At 42.1% G+C, this 20268-nt stretch overlaps 1 protein-coding gene across 16 annotated transcripts; it reads left to right on the forward strand.

Annotated features, from left to right (window-relative positions):
• Nucleotides 1-730: 730 nt before the first annotated feature.
• Nucleotides 731-20010, forward strand: atxn2 (ataxin 2). 16 transcript variants are annotated; one of them, XM_069523516.1, is made up of 26 exons: nt 731-1265; nt 2778-2808; nt 3209-3268; nt 3700-3771; nt 4963-5113; nt 5958-5972; nt 7823-7947; nt 8145-8236; nt 8468-8659; nt 9599-9771; nt 10097-10345; nt 11728-11904; nt 12046-12225; nt 12409-12528; nt 12726-12796; nt 12902-13266; nt 13516-13579; nt 13689-13835; nt 14523-14540; nt 15091-15163; nt 15885-16078; nt 16745-16871; nt 16980-17168; nt 17309-17520; nt 18390-18567; nt 19171-20010. In XM_069523516.1, exons 1-26 carry the CDS (start codon nt 1156-1158, stop codon nt 19200-19202), a joined length of 3417 nt encoding a protein of 1138 aa, XP_069379617.1. In that variant the 5' UTR covers nt 731-1155; the 3' UTR covers nt 19203-20010. The 16 variants fall into 16 exon arrangements, with proteins under 16 accessions (XP_069379617.1, XP_069379618.1, XP_069379619.1 ...); XM_069523517.1 differs by having other exon boundaries at nt 15091-15157; XM_069523518.1 differs by having other exon boundaries at nt 12409-12516.
• The last annotated feature ends 258 nt before the right edge of the window (nt 20011-20268 follow it).

Genomic DNA, 20268 nt, shown 5'->3' on the forward strand with positions numbered 1-20268 from the left:
CATCTCAAAATCCACTGAGAATTATGTCAAGAAACACGAGCTGAAGCTTTTGGAAGTGCCCTCAATTCCTTATCTGAAAATCTGTGGGTAGCTCTGAAATCTGCTGAGTTTGCAAGATAGCCCAAACAAACTCTCATTATTTTAAGTATTATACATCAGTGGGTGGGAAAGTGTTGCTCATCATTGCATTAAAAAAATAAACAGTAACAAGTCTGTTAACTGAATGGGTTGTATTTAAAAAAAACTGTATGACTAAACCAAGCTCCATGTGATTTTCTCCTCTAATTCTTGTGCTTCATGAGGATGGTGGTGGTGAGATCATTCATTAGCAGGATGACGTTACTCTGATCACACCGTCATCGTTATCTTGAGTTAACAGTCATTGTGTGTTAATTACCGTGCTGTCGACGTGCACACACAGTCACTATGTAACTAGTGTGTCCGCATGTGTGTGCTATGTGTGTGTAGTATGTTCGCCGGCTCACGTGGATGCCCCTAAACACCTATCGAGGTTTGACGGACTTCCTGAAAGTAGTGCCGTGTTGTAGGTGCGCTCGTTGTAAACAGATGAGCTCCTATATGTTTCTATCGAAGGCTCAGATAAAATATAACAACATTTTTATTTTATATCATATCGGCGGTTGTCAAAGAACACAGTGGGTGGATTTTGATCCGCTGCGTGAGGTTATTATGAGCCCCTGCGTCTTTCAAATATCCCTCCGCTGTTTTTTGTCCCCTTTCAGACTGTTTTGGTCTTTTTGCTGTTAGCAACGGAACGAACCCGAGATAGCAGTAAACCCTATTTTGAGATAATTAATTTTTTTGTTAGAGTCACACAACAAACCGACAAGGGGTGTAACGCCCCTGTTTTTTCAGGACGAGCGATTGGCACGTGTTGTCTTTTTTAAATTTCATTCTTTTTTTGTCTTAATAGCAAATGTACGGAGTGCTAATTTCGCTAGCCACCGTTAGCCAGCTAGCCTCTTAGCAGCGCATCTTCCTCGGGAGGCACGTTGACATTAGCCCGCCAGCTAGCTTGGTCTCCGGATCGCTAACGTTAGCGAGCTGTCACGCCACCAACACGCCCGTTTTGTCTTCCAAGAAATTGCGGCGTGAAGCTGGTCGTTTTAAGACACCGTCTTTTATGGGATCACCATGTCAATGAAGGCCGGTGGAAATCGCAGCAAGCCCGGCGGTGGCAGCGCCGCTGGTGCCCCTGCCCCTGGTGCCGGAGGAAGCGGCGGGGGACGACAGAATCTGGGCAGGTCTGTCACTTTGAACCGTTAACGTAGCGAAATAAAAACGCAGCAGCGGTGGGGTTGTGGGGTCGAATACGAGCCCTCGGACTCCATCGCTTTGAACAGTGGCAGATTTGAGAGATGACATTAGGGGTAAAAACCAGAAACCAGTCCGTGTTTGAGAGCGTTTCGTGGGCCTTGCGACGTGTTGGTCACCCAGCGTAACGTGATGCAGTTCAGCTAGCGAGGCCTGGCGGCTCTTTAATCATGTTGCAACTTCGACGTGACGATGTGCACGCTGAATAAAACGCCTCGTGTTTATCTGTGGTGATGTATTCAGACATGTTTGTTCGGACTAACATCTCCCCCCTGCATGTGTGTGTGTGTGTCCGTGGAGTCGTTGGTGCCAGTTAACTCTCAGCTCGTAGTCAACCTAGCTAGCGTTAATTAGCCGTTTGACAGCACATGCTTGTTATTCAGTGCACTTGCCTCATTCGCTTTTATAATGGGGGACGCAGCCTGGTCACTTTCCAGCCTCATGAAACAACAGTGTGTGTGTGTGCGTGCGTGTGTGTGCACGCACTCGACTGTCATGTTGCTCGGAGCGTTACCGCAACATTGCTGCAAAGGCATTGCCAAGAAAACGGGCGAAAAAGCGTGTGGGCGCACGGCATCAGAAGAAGAGGGGCGGGTGTGGAGGAGAAGTGGGATTTACACACCGACGGGATTTCAACCTTGACGTTGCCCGTGTGAAATAGTGTCCTTGAAACATGACATTTCTGCACATGTCCTCCTGAGATCCAGCTAACACTCACTGACAGTGCACGGGCTGCAAGCCGATTTTTTTTTCTCTTGGTTGAAAAATGTGGTCGGGCTTCTGCTCACCGGTCACTAGGACAGCGTGTCCATTCATTGCGTAGGTTCCATCTATTAAGGTTGTGAGAAGATGCTGTAAAAAGAATGGATGAGCTCAGAGTAGGACACGCGCATGCACCCCCCCCCCAGCTCGTTTCACTTCTAAATGAATCTGATTGCATTTGTTTTAATGTGGAGGATCTGAGTGTGGTCTAGTCAAGCTATTGCTCCATGTACCACAGCGATCATAATGTAGGGAAAGTGGCCATTGCCCACACTGAATCAAGTGAGAATGCTTGGCTGTGTGCCAGCTGTTGAACAAGGTGCATTTTAGGACATGCTTGGAAAAAAATGTAGGATTCAGAGTATTTGGCTGGCAGCTACTCAAATACATTTCTTCACCCTGGAATCTGTGGGAAAACATCAGACTCTACATTGCAATAAACACGTGTAATGGATTTGCATTCAGGAGACCTTTCAGTGCAGATTAAATTGTATAATTCATGTTGGAAGATGATTCTCGGGCTTTCCCTCTTTAACATGTGCAACAGCAGCTCTGTTCTCTCTCAAGAATTTACACCATCACCTCATGGGATTTTCGGCAAGCCTCGTTTTCGATATGAAAGCATGATGTTCAGTGTTAATGATGATGGTGAGTCTAACAATGCGTTTTTTTCCTTTCAGGGGAAGACACAGTGGTAAAGGTCCTGCAGCAGTAAGTAGATTGCTTATTCTCATTAGTTAGTGGGAGACAGCTTTATTAAACATGGACGTGTATCATTATTAGTTTGGTTTACCTGCGTACAGTATTTTATCTAAAAAGAGAGGTTGGTTTTTGAGAATTGACACAAGGGATTAATGGTTCTTCTGTTAATTTGGTGCAGAGTAATTTGGATACAAAATCATGTTTTTGTAAGGTATTTAATGAGGGTTAAAAGTTGAAAAAGATGGATCTGAGAGACACCAGAAATACAAGGGATAGGATTTTCTTATTGTTATGCATTTTAAATGTGACTGTCTTATTTGTTTAAAATGGCCGTGAGAGCCTATTTAACACACATTTTCTTTGCAAATGGGGAACTTTAGAAGTTAACAGTGTTTTTTTTTTTCTTTAGGTCATTTTCAATGGTGTATATGCAAATATGAGGATGGTCCATGTCTTGACTTCAGTGGTGGTATGTTTGCTTTGTGTCTATCTTGCTATGTTTTTTGGGATGAGGTTCCACATATGTCTAGTATCTGCTAAATTTTGTCTGTTCGAACCATAATGAACAGACGAATGACCATCGTTACAGAAAACCTAGCTTGAAATGGCTGATGTGAATCATGCTTAATGTAAATGAATTAGTAACAGCAGCATGCACTGCAGTCTGTTGTTCACCACATGCTGTTTCTCCAAAATGTCTATGCTGCAATAAACAAAGTCTGTGATTTGTAGAGACAGCTGGTTGCATAAACACAGCAGAGATTGATCAATCATTTGTCCGTCTTGCAGCAGATGGTTTTCTAAACCTGCCTTTTTTTTATGTCTAAATTGACATTGACACTTTATTGAATGACTGCATGTTGCATACCCTGAATAATGATAATCTTTTTTTATTTATAGGGGACCAAGTGTGAGCTGAAAGTGAAAGATGGTGCAGTCTATGAAGGAGTGTTTAAGACATATGGTCCAGAGGTAAGGATCTCACAGAGCGATGTTCTTAATAGCTGCTAATACTGAGCTTGCTCAACAGCACTACTAATGATTACGGTTAACTGTGCTGGTATGCTAGTGCCCTGCCAGCACTCTGCAGCAACATCACCCCTGAGGTGGCTTCAGCAAAGATCACCCTTTCCATTTTTCCTTTTATGGATGGCAGCTTCATCTTCCTTTTTAGGTCGAAGTATTCCCCAATCTTTCTCGTTCTGGGAAAATGTCATTTTGCACGAGGGAAAAGCTTAACCTGAGGCAAGGTGAAGGTTTTCTGTCCAGTTCATGTGCTTTATACTTCAGTTCTTGATGACGTGCCAGTAGTGGACATGATTCCCTGTTTTCACTCCAAACCGCACTGATATTTGTTTCTTTTTATCCCCCACCCTTTGAAAGATTGTAAGGCTGGCATTATACTCCAGAAGAAATTGAATTTGGTGTGCCTGCTCAGGCAAACACACCGCTTTGTTCTGAGACCAAAACAAAGCATCACATTTGGCTTTTATTATCTCAGTGTGTGCAAGCTGAGCAGTCAAACATGCTGAAAAGTCCACACAGTTGTATTCACCCTCCCCTCTACGCCATTTCTCAAAAATGTAGTGTTTGATTTCAGAACTTGTGTTTTCAGTTTTCCTCAATATTATTATACAATTTGAATAATTGTCATTGATATTTGTGATCTTATCCGCTTCCATGGCAACTGAGAAGCTCCTCCATCAAGCATCAATGTATTTTAAAAGAGCAGAACTCAAATGAAATTTAAGTCAAATTTAAGATCATATATGATGTTCAGTGAAGAACCTTGAAAGGATTTCCTGTAGTTCATCTATAAGCATGTTGATGTTGTATGCTGGGCCCGGATTGCAGGTTTCCATTCCAGTCAAACACCAAATGGGTCAATCGATCAGGCTGTTTCGTGTTCATTGGGGTTCATTCCATTAATCTTCATTTTTGATGAGTTGCTTTGTAAAGTGTATTAAATCCCATAAAATGGTGAAAGTAGTTGCTTAATAGATTTATTTAAAAGATCAATTACTTGTTGCCACTGCACAGTTACTATGTTGCATGGTCTCACTCCTCTGTGTCACATGGTTCTTCATCTTATCTGTAGATGGGACTTTTGCTACATTTCAGATTCCCCTTTAATCCTATTTTTTTCCAAACTTCCACCCTCAGTGTGACCTGGTGTTGGATGCAGCCCACAGTAAGAGTCCTGAGCCGAGCATAGGCCCCAGGAAAGAGGATATTGTGGAGAGCATCATTTTCAAGGCCTCCGATGTGGTAGTGGTGACCTTCAAAGATGTGGATCTGAGTTTCGCCAGGAAAGGTACTGAGCACATTCATGTTGATTTGATCTAGATACACAACCTGCAGTCTTTATATACACATACTACATATGAAACGGACACATTCTAAGTAGTTAAATTTGTGGCTTTGTATTCATTTCACACACCCAAAAATAAACAAATGTCCCTGTTAATGCCAATCAGTGCATGCACACAACATATTGATCTTCAGTTTGTATTCACCACCTTGATGTCATAGGATTTGCCATGAGTTAAATCTCGTGTGTGTGCTCTGATTGCTCAGTCATTGAAGACTAATTTGATCTGCTGATTGGTCCGAAGGTTGCCCTGGCGCAGCAAGGACACTCAATAAAGTCTGAATGAGTCTCCTTCCTCTCATTCATCTTGGCCCATACAGTTTTCCTTTGAAAGATTATCAACTGTGTGGGAAGGTTTATTTTCTGAGTCAAATATCTTATCTTGTTAAATTTAACAATTGTGGACTGACTGGGAAGTCTTTAAAACAGTATGTGATCCAAAGCACCGTCTCCAATATTAGTGATAATGTTAAAGAGTCAACAAGATAGTTAAGTTCAGCATTTTTGAAAAAAATATTATGTCTGCAGTTTTTATTTGGAAGGTACATATGTTTTTCACCAATTTATATACAAGGGGAAGATACAGGATATAAAGGGACATGTGGAGTTTGCTAGACAACCCCACTCAAGACTTCGCCTTTGCAATTCTCCTTGCACCTCATTGATCCACATCCAAGAATTGTTGAATAGGAATTCAACTGTTGGTGTGATCGGCACTCAGTCATTCTATCTGTTAGTCCATCTTCTGACTGTGTCATATGTCTGTCTCTCCTCTCCAATGGTCTAGTCTCCTCTGATACAGGTAATATATGGCTGTTTTCTCCTCTCGCACTTTTGTGTAATGCACTTATATATGTATATATGGAATATAGGCTCAAAATCAAACTCAAATAATTGTAAATCTCAGAGTCTTGGGCCTGATCTGTTGCCCTCCTGCTACATTTATAATCTAATTTGGTGATTGAATTTGAGTATCACTGACTTTCATACAACCTAAAAATAACATTTCAGTATCTGATGCAGGTCAGTCTTGCTCCATCTTTACACCAGATCCCTTCTTTTATTTTCAGACAGGATGTTGCTTTCAGTGGAAGAGTTTTCACTTGCCCCCAACACTTATCAGTAAAGCTTTTAATTAGACGTTAGCAGGGGCTCAATATTGAGCCATGGGCATTATATGAATTATATGGCCTTATGCTTACTTAAATGGAATCTGTGAAAGATGTACAGCTACTTGTGTTAAATGTTTAATCTGGTAAACTTACACAAACTGCAAAGTTGAATTTGGACATTTTAATTACTTATTTAGATCTAAGCACAATTAATGCTTGTACATAGCCACCTAGAAGAAGAGGAAGGATTGATTTGTTGTATCTCATTTTCAGAGCACTATATCCTTTTTCTAAACATGGGATTTTGCTGCAGCACTTGATTTCAAATCTTGCTCGACTAGAACTCGCAGTCAAAGGAAAGAGGGGAAATTATAAACATAATGATTCCATTGAAAGCAACAGCTTGAAAACTCTTGACGAACACTACCAATTCAATTTTATGGTTTACAATTTTATGAGCATGGTATTTAAAATCAAGTTATTTGATTTGGCCCTGAAGTGCTTTAAGGTCATATAAAAAGACTGCAATCTAAACGCATGTTTGCTTTACCCCCTCACTATGCTCACATTTGACTTGTAAATTTCCCTTATGTTATGTAAAATTCCCTCGATGGACTGTGTGCATACCAACCACCTTTACTAATATAATTCAGGCCTGTTAGCACAACTGTTTCGGAGTTGCCAGTCGAGTATTTCTAAACCAGTTTAAATGTTAGAAATGCTAAAATACACTTTGTGTTGTGAGATGAGTTGGGATGGCTGAGTTATGTAACTCCAGGTGGCTGATATGCTTTGTGCACATAGTCCATTGATGCCAGCACTGAGAAAGTGAGAGCAGACTTGGGCTGACCTGAGATTAGATTTCCTTTCAAACATAATTGAGGGTTTTCTTTGAGCATGCCTGTCCCTGGTTTTAGTTGAACCATCCAAATTATTCTGTGAGTTTACTTATGCTCCTGAAAGTCTGGACTATCAAGTAGTTTAACTTTTTTTGCATGTGAAAGTCAGCTTTCAAAAATGCGGCCATGGCGATTGTATAATAAATTAAGTGGGGGGGAAGTTGGGCATTGTAGATACTGTGTCATACATCAAATTTCTGATGAATGTCAGCCAGTAATTCTTTAATTTGTAGATTCTGACACAAGCTAAGAAAGTGATTGGGGATTATTTTCTCCCTTTTTATACGAGGCTGGATTCATACACTGTCAGAACAATTTACCTCTGTTAGCTTTACCAAGGCCAGCTCAAGCAATAGCTCAAATTTTTTTGAAAGGATTTATTCTCCCAATCCAGTTGGACCCATGTCTGGTTGTGAGTGGGTGTGCCTGGTGAACTTCCAATACCTCCATTAAAAATCTTTGCTGTGAGAGCTGGTGGCAGAAGCTCTTGAGGCATGAGCGCTTCCCTGCATAAACAGTGAAAATGCAGCTATGGGACTGCATCACGTCTTTGGGCTCCTCTCTGTGTGGGTTTTTGGATGTGTGAGCTTGTGTGCGGCAGTCTGCTGTACACAAAGATGTATTCTTTGTGTGAATCGCAGACAACTTCACAGATGCAGCAGTGAGTGGTAGGATCAATGGCGAGCACAAGGAGAAAGATCTAGAGCCTTGGGATGGTGGAGAGACCCACAACTCAGACAGCCTAGAGTCTCTGGATACAGATGTGGTAAGAAGACAGGCGCACAAACACATTTGATGCTGTGCTTAGAATTAAAGCCTCACAGGCCATTTGATGACTTGTAGATCAGACAGTGAAAAAAGTAAAGAGGATATTTCATTAGGTCCACAGCATTGATCATTTGTGTACAGGCCTTTTTTGAAATGATGTCACTCTCTCTGCTCCTCTCCCGCTCTTCATGTCAGTCAAATGGGTGGGACCCCAATGACATGTTCAAGTACAATGAGGAGAAGTATGGAGTGATGTCTACATATGACAGCAGCCTGTCCACATATACGTAAGTTATTCTGTTCATATGAGTTCCTATCTTCACTCTTAATATATTAGATTTATTTAAAACTAAGCAATGTGTTTTCTGGATGTGATTTTTAATATCTGTGGTCTGCATTAACCTTTACTGTGCCTCTGTTTATGAAAAGTCTAACTTTGGGCTTGGGGATGGTTTTGGGCTTGTTTCTTATCACTCCATCACCCTGCTGCGCTTGTCTGACCTGAGCTTGTTTTCCAGGGTCCCCCTGGAGCGGGACAACTCAGAGGAGTTTCTCAAGAGGGAAGCGCGTGCTGCCCAGCTGGCCGAGGAGATTGAGGCCAGTGCCACATACAAGGCCCGCGTGGCCCTGGAGAATGATGAACGCTCTGAGGAGGAGAAATACACTGCAGTGGTTCGAGGGGAGAGGGAGCCTCACACGCTTAGCAGCAGGTGAGACCAGGAGACACTTAGAAACTTCGGGTCAATAAATATGTCCCATACAACATCCTCATTGTTGTTAACTGACTTTGTGAATGTTCTTCAATACTAGCTCCCTTTAAAATTTAGTGGCACAACACTGCAACATTCATGTTCCCATTGTTGAATGTAGTGTAATTTAACTTGTAATGCTTTACATTTGTAATTATTTTTATTAACTGTGCATAGCACAAAGAAATGATGTTTGACTGAGTCAGCAGCTTTTGTTGTTGACTTCCTTGCCTATAGGTCTTTATAGGTTTGGAACATAAATCATTCATCTCTAATTGTGATAAGTGATCTAATAAAATATTCCTTTCTCTGTTTTATTAACAAGTCACAGCATGTTTGTGCAGTAAAACTGACTATAAATATCCCCAGAGACGATTTATCATCTTTGAGGGTGGATTTCTCCCACAGGTAATTTGTTAGTTATGAAACAACAACCGAAAGATGTGTGCTGTACACACTTCTACTTCATTTCCAGGGCCTGTTATTTTACAATGGCCAGAAATGGATCCGTGTACCAGCATTTTATATACTATGGTTATTTCAATATACTTTATATAAGTCAAATGTGTTTCGTAGGACTTTGAGCTTAAGTGCAAGGAAGAGAGCACAAGTAAATTAACTAAATATAGGCAATCTGATTGAACACATGGATCTACAGTGGAAAAGCTCAGGCTTAAGAAGCACATTATTCAGGCCTGAAAGGAAGACAAACAGTTAAAGCAGATTCACTAAATAGACCGCAGCTGTTCACAGAAAACATGCTCATTTTGGCTGATAAAAATTACTGAACATAACAGAGTGTAGAATTAATCCCTCCCCATTTTATCTTGACTATTGTCTTGTGTATATTTAACTAAACCATCTGCCTCCGTGTGTGTGTGTGCATGTGTTTGTGTGCAGAGAGAACAAGTACATTCCTCCAGGTCAGAGGAACAGGGAAGCGATGTCTTGGGGACCAGGACGTCAGAATACACCTCGTCTGGCTCAGGGCTCAGCCGGGCCCTCGACCCCTCGACCTGGACCTCATGACTACAGTCCCAACTCCGGGGCCGACCAGAGGGTCGTTAATGGAGGTGTGTGTTAGTACATAAACACAACACACAAACCACACTGAAAGTATATTGGATAGTGAGTGATAATGGTGACCCAACTATCCCACGTAAACTGTTGGTGACTGTGGTCAAGAGTGTCCATATTTGTTGTTGCCGGTAAAATCGTTTTATATATTTATCGTACTTTAGTTGTCAGTGAAATCCTTTTAATTCTACCTTGCCATTCTGTCTCATATTTATTAATCTTCCCCTTCTTTCCATTCCTGCTGTACCTTTGTTTTCCTCACTTTACCTGCTTATCATCTGCTCTTTGTCATCCTTGATCATTTGTCCTTCCCTCTCTTAGGTTCATCCCATTGGCCCTCACCCTGTCCGTCTCCTTCCTCCCGCCCCCCCTCTCGTTACCAGTCTGGCCCCTCCTCCCTGCCTCCTCGGGCGGCCACGCCCACCAGGCCACCCTCCAGACCCCCCTCTCGACCCTCCAGGCCTCCCTCTCATTCATCCCACCCCTCCTATCCCTCCTCCTCATCCTCCTTTTCTCACCATGGGCCCACCTCGCCAGCCTCCACTCTGCCCAAACGCATGTCTTCAGAAGGTACCCACATCAGTGTGGAGTAGACCTGGGCAAAAGCATGAGTTGAAGGTGGATGGATTGAGCCCAAAGTGGAACTGACATCCCCGAAATGTTTAAATGTTTGAAACTGTCTTAAAAATAAAATATGGAAACTACTTTCAAAATTAAATTTGCCCAGGTCTAGTGTGCAATAACAGAAATAGGTGAAGTTGCTTCTTCAGGCTGATTTGGGGTCAGATTTGTCATTTCCACACAATATAGAAATTGTGAGGATTTAACAAGCCACAAAACTGATCCTTTGTCAGTGCATCAGGCAGTTTCACCTTGGCATGTGGGTGCATCACGGTGTGTGTGCTGTGCTTTCTCTGTAGCAAGAGTCAAGCCTACAAAATTCAGGATTTGAAACTACTTTCCAACAGCAGCAGTCATAAAGACAATATTAGAACATAACAAAACCTGAACACTGTGGCTGCTGAGGGATTGAAAACTCTTTTTTCAAATCTTTTCAAGATACAAAGCTTGGTAAAGATTTGAATGAGGCATAGTAATATCTAAAACAACGTGACCAGTTGGTTCTCCCACACACACACTGTGCTCTAGTCACATTATCAGTGGGGCCCATTCTGTTGTCCAGCACATTGACTTTGAAATATATCAGTGAGCACATGTATAAATATGTAGTCAGAGCTTTAATTATGGCTTTAGTTTCTACATCCGTACTGGATGGACTGTGTAGGAATTCTCACATTTTAATTTTTTAAATTTAATTTAACCAGAAACTATTTGATAAGTTAAAATAAACCTAAAGATTAACTTGTCATTTAATTTTTCTGCCATTCTGTTATTGACCTCTTTGGCTTAAAAGATTTTAAGCCTGTTGCATCTCTAATGCAAGATGTTTTTTGGACACGCCACTGTCTTCATGGTGATGTATTTGTTACTGTACTCTCTGAATGAGTGGAAATAATTAAGTTACACTGTCCAAGTATTTATAGATCACGTTAATAGTTTTATCAAATGTATACACAGTGAAATTTATTTGCACAACCTTTGCTAAACAGTGAATTATTTTATTACGGCTTTCACTTCACCTGCTCTTTCTCGTTCATTAGCTCACTTCACTTGGTTTTGGTTTGAAAAGTGTGGTGTGTTGTTTGATCTGGTCTTTCTCCACTAACACGCATGTTACCAAATAACATAACCGTGTGATGTGATACTTAAACATTAGATTATGGTGTAATCAGCACAGATGTTTGGGTTTTTTTTGTTGTTGTTTTTTTTTGCTTCTTTTTGAGCGACACAGATGGGCTTCAGAGAGAAACCACAGCGGGATGGTTGGAAACACTGTTTTAAGTCTACTTTACCTCCACTGTTCATGGACTTCTCTCTGTCTTTGTCCACAGGTCCACCCAGGATGTCTCCGAAATCCCAGCGGACACCTCGTGCTCACAGAGTTCCACCCTGCCGGACAACTGGCATCCCCCCAGGAGTGGACTTAATTTCCCACAATGCACCCGGAGAGGTCCCGGTGACTACACCAAGTAGGAGCAGCTCCTCATGGTCTTCAGTAGTTAGCGGAGGTAGAACAGTTCTTTCCTTTTGTGTGGGTTTTTATTGTGACACATTTCCAAACATTAACACACAAAATAACTCAGTAGAAAATATATGCGAAGGAAATGGCATTTTTTTGATCATTTAAGTTTTATTTCTGATGTCCTCAGCTCACAGACCTCGCTCCCCTCGTCAGAATAGCATGGGTGGAGCCTCTCCTGGCTCCTCCTCCCTCCCGTCACCTCAGACAGGAATAGCTCCTGTGGAAACTGTCGCCACACCAACATCAGCTTCCTCTCCTACTGCTGCTAGTCCTGCTCCCAACATGGTCGCCTCTCCAACAGGAGATGGTAAGCTTTAAAAGTTAAATGTCCTTACATAAGGACTCAGGGAGTAGGGAATGCCAGGGATGATATGAAATACTTAATTTGTGTGCCCACAGCGGTTCTGTAAATATCAGATGCACTGTTCGCAAATGCTTGCTTGGATTTTATGTTGGGGATAAACAGACAGTTTTTCTTTGTTCTGTTTAGCAAAAGATTGTCGTGTTCAGGAGACAAGACAAACATCCCCCACAGCAAACAAGGAGAACATCAAGCCTTTGGAGAGCTCGCCTAGTATCCCCAGACCAGTCTGCAAAGGTGCAGTATACGGTGAACAGCAGTGTTTGCATCAGGCATCAGTTCTGTGAAGATGTATCACAAGGCTTCTGATGAATGAGGCACCTGTTTTTATTTATTTGCTGTCGTAATGTAATTTTAGCTCTTTTGCTGCCATAAAAATAGATTGGGCCATAATATGATCAATTTTTGTTACGACCAAACTCCTCATTTATCTTTCTCTCTTCCAGGACCCCCTTCAATGGCACCAGACCACAGAAAACAAATAGATAATTTAAAGAAATTTAGTGTAGATTTTAGGGTGAGTATCTCTTTCATTGATATAAGTTACCTCAGGTTTAGCAAGCTGATCTAGCTGATTTGTGTCCAAATCGTCTAACTCCCTCTTTTGTTTCCCCTCTTCCAGTTGCAGTCTAGTTCAAACCCAGACCCTTCCTTTGACCAGATGATGACCAAGCCACCCAGAGATCCAGCAGACAAGCCTAAAGAACTTCCCCTGGACAAAACCTCTTCAGTGGCGCGGGAGGGCAATGAAGAGGGTGTTGTAGTGATTGCTGCTGGAACCCCCGCAGGTGCCCCTGCTCCTTCCACTGCCAACACAAACACCAGTAAGCCTGGCAGCCCTGCTGCACTGTCCCCGTCTCCCTCAGCCCCAGACCTAAAGAGGGCAGGGCTGGATGTGGCATCACAGGGAGTTCAGACGACGGCCACATCCACATTCAGTGGAGCCAAGCATGAAGAGAAGGAGGAGAAAAAGGAGGCTGTACAAGAGTGAGTTGAAGAGATAGTGTGATTTCGAGGGGAGCCTATACGTGTTAAATCTGGAGGTGCTGTGTGTATAGTTTTGCAGTCACAGCCTGATATTTGTATTCCTCCATGACATTTTAGTGCATTCTATCCCACATACACATTCTGCTGCCAGAAAACCAACCACAATATCAATCAGAAACATATAATGATGCAAATGCTTCCAGACTGATCCCTTCAATATTAAGTTGTTCATTGTTTCTTCTCCTGCAGTCAAGTGAGAAAATCAACCCTGAACCCAAACGCCAACGAGTTCAAACCCAGGTTCAATACACAGGTCAGTGTTTTCTGCTGCTGCTGCCAGACTCCACAGTCTAAATATCACCAACTGAAGCTGTTCTTACACTACTGTTATAATTTCTCTTTTTTTAAAATCACTTCACCAGCCCAAACCAGCCAACACCCCGACACCCCCTCGTCCTCAGGGCCAGCCCAGCCCCTCCATTGTTGTCCAGCAGTCACCGGCTGTCTACAGCCAGACGGTCTGCTTCCCCCAAATGTATCCACTCACACCCGTCAGCCCGGGAGTGCAGGTGAGACACACGGCTGCATGCTGGCACGTGCAGACAGATGTACTTTTTTTTCTACTCAATGCAGATCATCACCCTGAGCATCGAACCAGTGATACACTGATTCATCATCGAATCAGTATAAAACTAATCCCTGACTAACCACCATCACCTCCATCTTCTAACATGTTGGTCATCATTTCCTATTTTTCTTTCTTTTTCTGTCTTTGATTCATCTCTTACTATTTTCTTCGCATTTATTTCTCATTTTATTTTTCAAGGAGACACCTCATGATTTTTCAATTCTTGTTTCATTTTTACTAAACGTGCATCCTTTGTCGTCACTTTTCTTTCCCCAGTCATCTTCCAGACTGTTATTTGGCTGAATTTTCTTTGGCTAAATCGTTTAAAAAATGTTTGGGTAAAACAATCTTGGAAATGTTTAAGAAAGGAGGAAGTGTATTAATAAAATATGATGTCAAGAATTTCAATCATCACCTATTGAAAGTTTTAAAGTTAGTAATTTATGTGTCTTAAAATCTATATTTTTACCTGTGTTGCTTTAAGAAAAACTTGGTGATCCAACATCAGACACGTGTAAAAGATAACATACGTTGGTGAACAACTAAAGAGTGGTTATTTTTTCCTTTTCTCCCCCTCCCCCTCCTCCTCCTCCTCCTCCTCCTCCTCCTCTCTCTCTCGCTCCATTAGAAAAGCATAATATGGAAGGTTTGTGAAGATTTCTATTTTTTTAAATCCTTTTTTTAAAGCCCAATCAGTTCTGAGATGTTTTGCTTGCTTGTTGAAATAATTTCATCAGATGTTGGTTTGCCAACTTCTTATTGCAATTCATTTTAACCTGTATCTTATTTCTATTGGTTTTATCTGTTTATCCAACAAATGGCTGTAAGCTCATAGGAGTCTAAGCCTCTTTGTTGTTGCTGCTGTACTGTTTGCAATAGGAAATGCATGTTGTTTGATACTCAAGTATGACGAGCAGCATTTGGTTTATTGTAAAACACACAATGATAGACAGGCAGAGAAAATGCATGTGTCCCCAGGTAAGAGATAATTCCCATAACCTCACAGGCACATTTTAAAATGTTAATTTATATGTTTGCTGCTAAAGCAACAGTTCAAAGTTACATAATAATAGTTGTCCTGTACAAATAAGCTCAAATTTCACCAGTTTTTATTTGAGGGCTGGTTCTTATTGAGAGAGGTTGAGAGTTAACTTGTTTTTTTTCATCTACCATTTTCATTCCCCTCCTCCCTCCAGTCTCCAGCTATGTACCAGGTGCAGATGCCTCATATGACAGTCAGCCAATCTAAACCCTACAGACCAGGTAAAGGTGAGAACTGTTTTCTCATTCCCTCCCACTAGTATTTTCTTTTTTTTAGCTAAATGAATAAATCTGGTTGGGATAACTACTATATTAACATCTCTAACTAAGCTACAGGGGATCAATCATCCATTAAGTCAGGATTTACAGATCAATGAATGACGAGGTGTAAAAGAAAAAAATGACAAAAAATGATTCCTCCAGCATCCTTGAGTCTGTCAGGAAGTGGGAGTGATTGATTAGTTGATTCATTGAGAAACTGATCAAACGTATTTGCTTTGTAGGCACAGAGCTGAACATGCACAAAAACAAATACTTTATCTAATAAATACATTACAAGTGATAGAATATGAAGTGTCAGAAGGAAAACAAAGCAATTAATGGCAAACAATATTGGACATCACCACCCTAAAGCATTCATTCAAATTTATTCCAAGAAATATTAGATACTGAAGTTGACATGATGAAAAAAAAACTTAAAGCAGTGAAAATAAATAATTTAACTTGGGTTAGCTTCAACTGTAAATGTGGTATTTATTATTATTTATTTATTTGGTGTTATCAGTGAATTAGTCTCCTATCAGAAATAGTCTAATCTTTTATATTCAGCTCAATTCACTAATAATTTGCTTCTTTTAAAACAAGTCATAGTTTTTTTCACTCCTCAGTGATTCTGTTTAGTTTTAGGTTTCCAGGATTTTAATGTAATCTCTTAACGTGAACTCTCCAGTACCCAACATGCCCCAGCAGAGGTCAGACCAGCACCACCCGCAGGGCACGCCCACCATGATGCACCCAGTGACGGCAGCCGGACCACCTATTGTAGCACAGAGCCCCGCCTATTCTGCCCAGTACTTCACCTGCAGCCCGCAGCAGTTCACCAGTCAGCCGCTGGTCCAGCAGATGACTCACTACCAGTCGCAGGTAAGATTTAATCCGTCACTGCCGGTGTCAGAACGTCAGGAACATCCAGCATTGCTCAACTCAGGAGGGCTCTCCATAATAATCCCTATGAGACCATTACAGTAGTGCTGGCAGTCTTTATCCCTCCAGCACCATGCCAGCGCTTCATCACCTCTGATTGGTGCTGAATCCCGGCTCCTGTCTCTTAACCCAGATCACACTGGTGATAACGTTCTTACTCACAATTGTGTCTTATACGTTTATTCATGAGGCCCAACTGGAAAAACTGCCGAGTTACTCAGCGCTCTGGTTACGTTTAAATACTGTTCATACACTGTCAGGTCCTTTTAACATTAGCTGTACCTCTATGTACTTGGAAGATGGTGTTCAAAAACATGCATACAACTGGAGAAAACTCTAAAAGAATGAAGGAACTCTTCTTGCACTCAATGTTCATTTTAAAAGATTGAACTTATCCAGACGTCTTAAGTACTGTTGAATGTGAACATTGCCTGAAAAATGAGCTTTATAAAACTGTTACATTTTTGATCAGACCTGGTAGTTGGCAGATTTTAATACTTGTCTGTTTTTGACATTTGATGCTTGATGCTTCACATTATTGTTGATAACAAAAAGAGTTACATGCCGACATCGTCCCTCTCCTCTCTGTCCTTGTGTGTCCTCCAGGCGCAGCATGTGTTTAGTCCAGTAATGCAGGGGACTGCCAGGATGATGGGGCCACCCACACATGGCCAACCCAGCCTCGTCTCTTCTTCAACTACACAGTACCCAGAGCAGACACACACCATGTATGGTACGTCAGCCCACCACTTGTGTATCTTCATGAGTATGTAAAGTGCAGGCGTTGTTGCGTGTACCGTCTTAACATATTTTCTTACTAACGTTGATTTTTGTCCCACAGTGTCTCAAGGGCCGATGCAGCAGTACACCCACCCCAGTGCCACTTTGCACCCTCACCCACAGCACCCGCAGCCCTCTGCCACGCCTACAGGCCAAGGCCAGCAGGGTGGTCCCCCACAGCATGGGGGTCCTCCCAACCATCCAGCAGCCAGCCCAGTCCAGCACCCACAACACCCGCAGGCAGCTGCAGGTGAGTCCGTTACGATTGGAAACTTAGATTTTCCTCCTCAAGTCATTTCAATCCCTCTGCACATCATCACTGTTGGAGCTGGATGTTTTCAATGAAACTCTCTGAGTGATTGTGTATTTGTTTTTTTTTGCGTGTTGTAGCTGCAGCAGCAGCCCAGGCCCTCCACATGGCCAACCAGCCTCCACAGCAGCAGATGTACTCAGCCTTGGCCCCCACGCCCCCCTCCATGACCCCAGGGCCCAACCCTCAGTCTCCCCAGGCATCGTTCCCCTCTGCCCAGCAGACCGTCTATATCCACCCGCAGCAGGTGCAGCACGGCTACAACCACAACCACATGGCACACGTGCAGCAGGTAGGTCACAACCTACGATCAGCTGGCTGGAGACGACATCCACCGTAGCTCTGGCCAAGTAATCAGATTGGCTTTGTTTCCTGTTTGGGATTTAAAATGTGAAAGTGAGGAAATCTGGGATGGGATCCAGTAGGTGTTTATGAATGGGTCAAAGTGTATTTGGGTGTTGGGGATGTTGCGAGTGCAGTGGATTAGTTTTGGCAGTTTGACCACATTGTAAGTTGAAGGAGGAACAAAGTACATTTCAGGATGCAGAGAAAAATAAACCTTTTTCTCTGATCAAAAGTCCAACGATGATAAGGTCTCATACCAAAACAGAAATGTTGCAATATTTTTTTTTACTGTATCTTTTTCTGTCTTTACAGGAATATTTAATATTTGTACTAAAACACGTCTTTTCTTTCTGTAAAAGGTTTATTATTATTATCATTATTATGAATATAACCTTGTTTATCCTTATAAAGCAGGTCGTGATTTGTGAATATTGAATGTACAGATATATTGATGCATGGGGGGGGGTGATGAGCTGCCAGGGCTTGGTCCAGGTGAGAACCCTGGCAGCTCAGTTGTCAACCTGTCCAGGGCTTTGCTGACAGGACTCCATTAATGATGAGAAAGTTAATCAGTCCCTCCGTCTTTGGTATGGAGCTTGAGTCAGGATATGAATGAAATGTGAAGCTACTTTATTCCAAACACCCTCCTCTGGTCATCAGGACAGTTCATGCTGTCAGTTACACACTGACAAGGAGCTGTGACGTCCGTCCATTTCGTATTGAATTAACTCGTCTCTTGTCCTAATCTGTCTCTCTGTCGTTCTCACTTCCTGTCTCACTCCGCTCTTGCTGTCTCTCTGTCTCACACACTCTTAGGCCCATATGCAGTCTGGTTTAGTTCAGTCTCACCACCCGGCGCCTACCCACCCTCAAATGATGCTGATGGCTACCCAGGGTCCTCCAGGGGGTCCGCAGCCACCCATGCCTCAGACCGCCCTCAACCCCATCCCAGTTTCATCCACCACACATTTCTCCTACCTGGCACATCCACAAGGTATGTTCACTTCAGTGTGTTGATTTTATCAATGGGTGGAGTGAGCATGTTTGTTGTTTTCTTAAAAATAAGGAGATAGATGATGAGCATGACCGTGTCTCTCTCAGGCTGTTGTTTATAATAAGTATGTGTTTATGTAGTCGTCCAGATAATTTGTATAATTTTAGTTTTTGTACAGTGTAAAAAAATATAATCAATATTACAATGTGCACACATTTACTCAGAAAGTAAACGATGGTGGCTGCTGCTATCAGTGTTTCACATCATGGCATCAACTTTTAAAAAGAGAAGTTGTAGTCTATGTTGACCTTCCTCAATTTGTCAGTATGAAGTGTGAGTCCAGAATGTTGCTGTCGATGGCCGACCCTCACTCCCAAAATCTGTAAAAATGATAATGTCATCACCCTCTTTGTGTCTTCTGACGGAGTTTTGTTAAAATATCAATACGACTTTTCTGATCAGAGTCGGTAGGGTCATCATTTATTTGTTTGCTTGTTGCATATCATGAAATTCAGATTATTACTGAGATGGTAGAGGGATCTCTCTGTGTATAAACCATCCTCCAACTTTACATTTTTCCTCCATCTTGTCTCGTGTCTGCAGTGCAGCCTCATCATCATCAGCAGCAGCTGTAGACAGATGGCGCCAGTGAGCTGAGGGACCCGCTCTGCGTCCGCGCTCCTCAACCAGAGCCTCCATAACCGGGCGATGAAGAGAACGAGAGCCCCGCCCTCTCCTCTCTTTCCTCATCCTCACCAGACATGCTTCACATCAGCTTTTCTCTTCCCTCCCTCCCTCCCTCCCTCCCAGACTAGGCAATAAGAGAATGTTAACAGGTTGATGCAGTGACATGTTTTAACGTGCTAGAGTTTTAACGGACAAGACTCCTCCTATTTAACCCCTGTTCAACCCCTGTTCACATGCAGATACACACACACATGCACACAAACAAAATAACCACACACACACTTTCAGGTGTCCCAAATTGCAACTTCGAGTCAGCTTGCCAAGTAAAAGAGAATGAGAGTAACTAATCAGTGAGAGTGGAGAACGAAAATTCAACTGGAACTTGTATTTTGTCTGCACCTTGTTTATGGAAAAAAAAAAAAGAAGAATCTTCCAACTTTTAGACAGTATTAATCTTACTGTTTATTGCTGCTGCTTTGTGCTGCGTTTGTTTCCAGACTACATGACACGTTTCTAACCAAACTAAAAAAAAAGAAACATGACAAGAAGCTTCCTGTGAAATGAACACGTGTTGGCAGCCAAGAGGACAGGAGGAGCGTTATTTATGAAACTATGATGGCTGAGGTGATCAGATCCCACTTCTCACCTGACCCTTATGTAACTTTTAAGTTAAAACTTTTACTTTGTAGATAATATAAATAATTTAAAAAATGAGCAAAAAAATTAAAAAACAATAAAAAAGTTTTAAAAACTGAATGGCGTACTGTGGATGCAATGCATTGTGGGTTTCTTATCATTTCCTTCAGCACCTTCATCACACATAGACACATTAGTTAAACATTCACAAACTTGTCATTATCTGCACCACCTTTCCTTGTGAGGTTGTGGTGCAGCTGGAGCCAGTCCTCAGCCTGGACAGGTCTCCAGCAGATCACAGGGTCACCACACAGACAAACAATTCAAATGCACATTCACACCTGCGGACAATTTAGAGTCAATCAACATAACCCCAGT

Source organism: Paralichthys olivaceus, chromosome 4 (genome assembly GCF_024713975.1).
Source record: "Paralichthys olivaceus isolate ysfri-2021 chromosome 4, ASM2471397v2, whole genome shotgun sequence".
Classification (NCBI taxonomy): domain Eukaryota; kingdom Metazoa; phylum Chordata; class Actinopteri; order Pleuronectiformes; family Paralichthyidae; genus Paralichthys; species Paralichthys olivaceus.

Bases quoted from the DNA above. Each gene is read 5' to 3' on its own strand.
- atxn2 (XM_069523516.1), top strand. From the start codon at position 1,156: ATGTCAATGAAGGCCGGTGGAAATCGCAGCAAGCCCGGCGGTGGCAGC. The intron at 3,772-4,962 runs GTAAGGATCTCA...TTCCACCCTCAG, and splicing joins TTAAGACATATGGTCCAGAG to TGTGACCTGGTGTTGGATGC. The intron at 12,226-12,408 runs GTAAGCTTTAAA...TGTTCTGTTTAG, and splicing joins CGCCTCTCCAACAGGAGATG to CAAAAGATTGTCGTGTTCAG.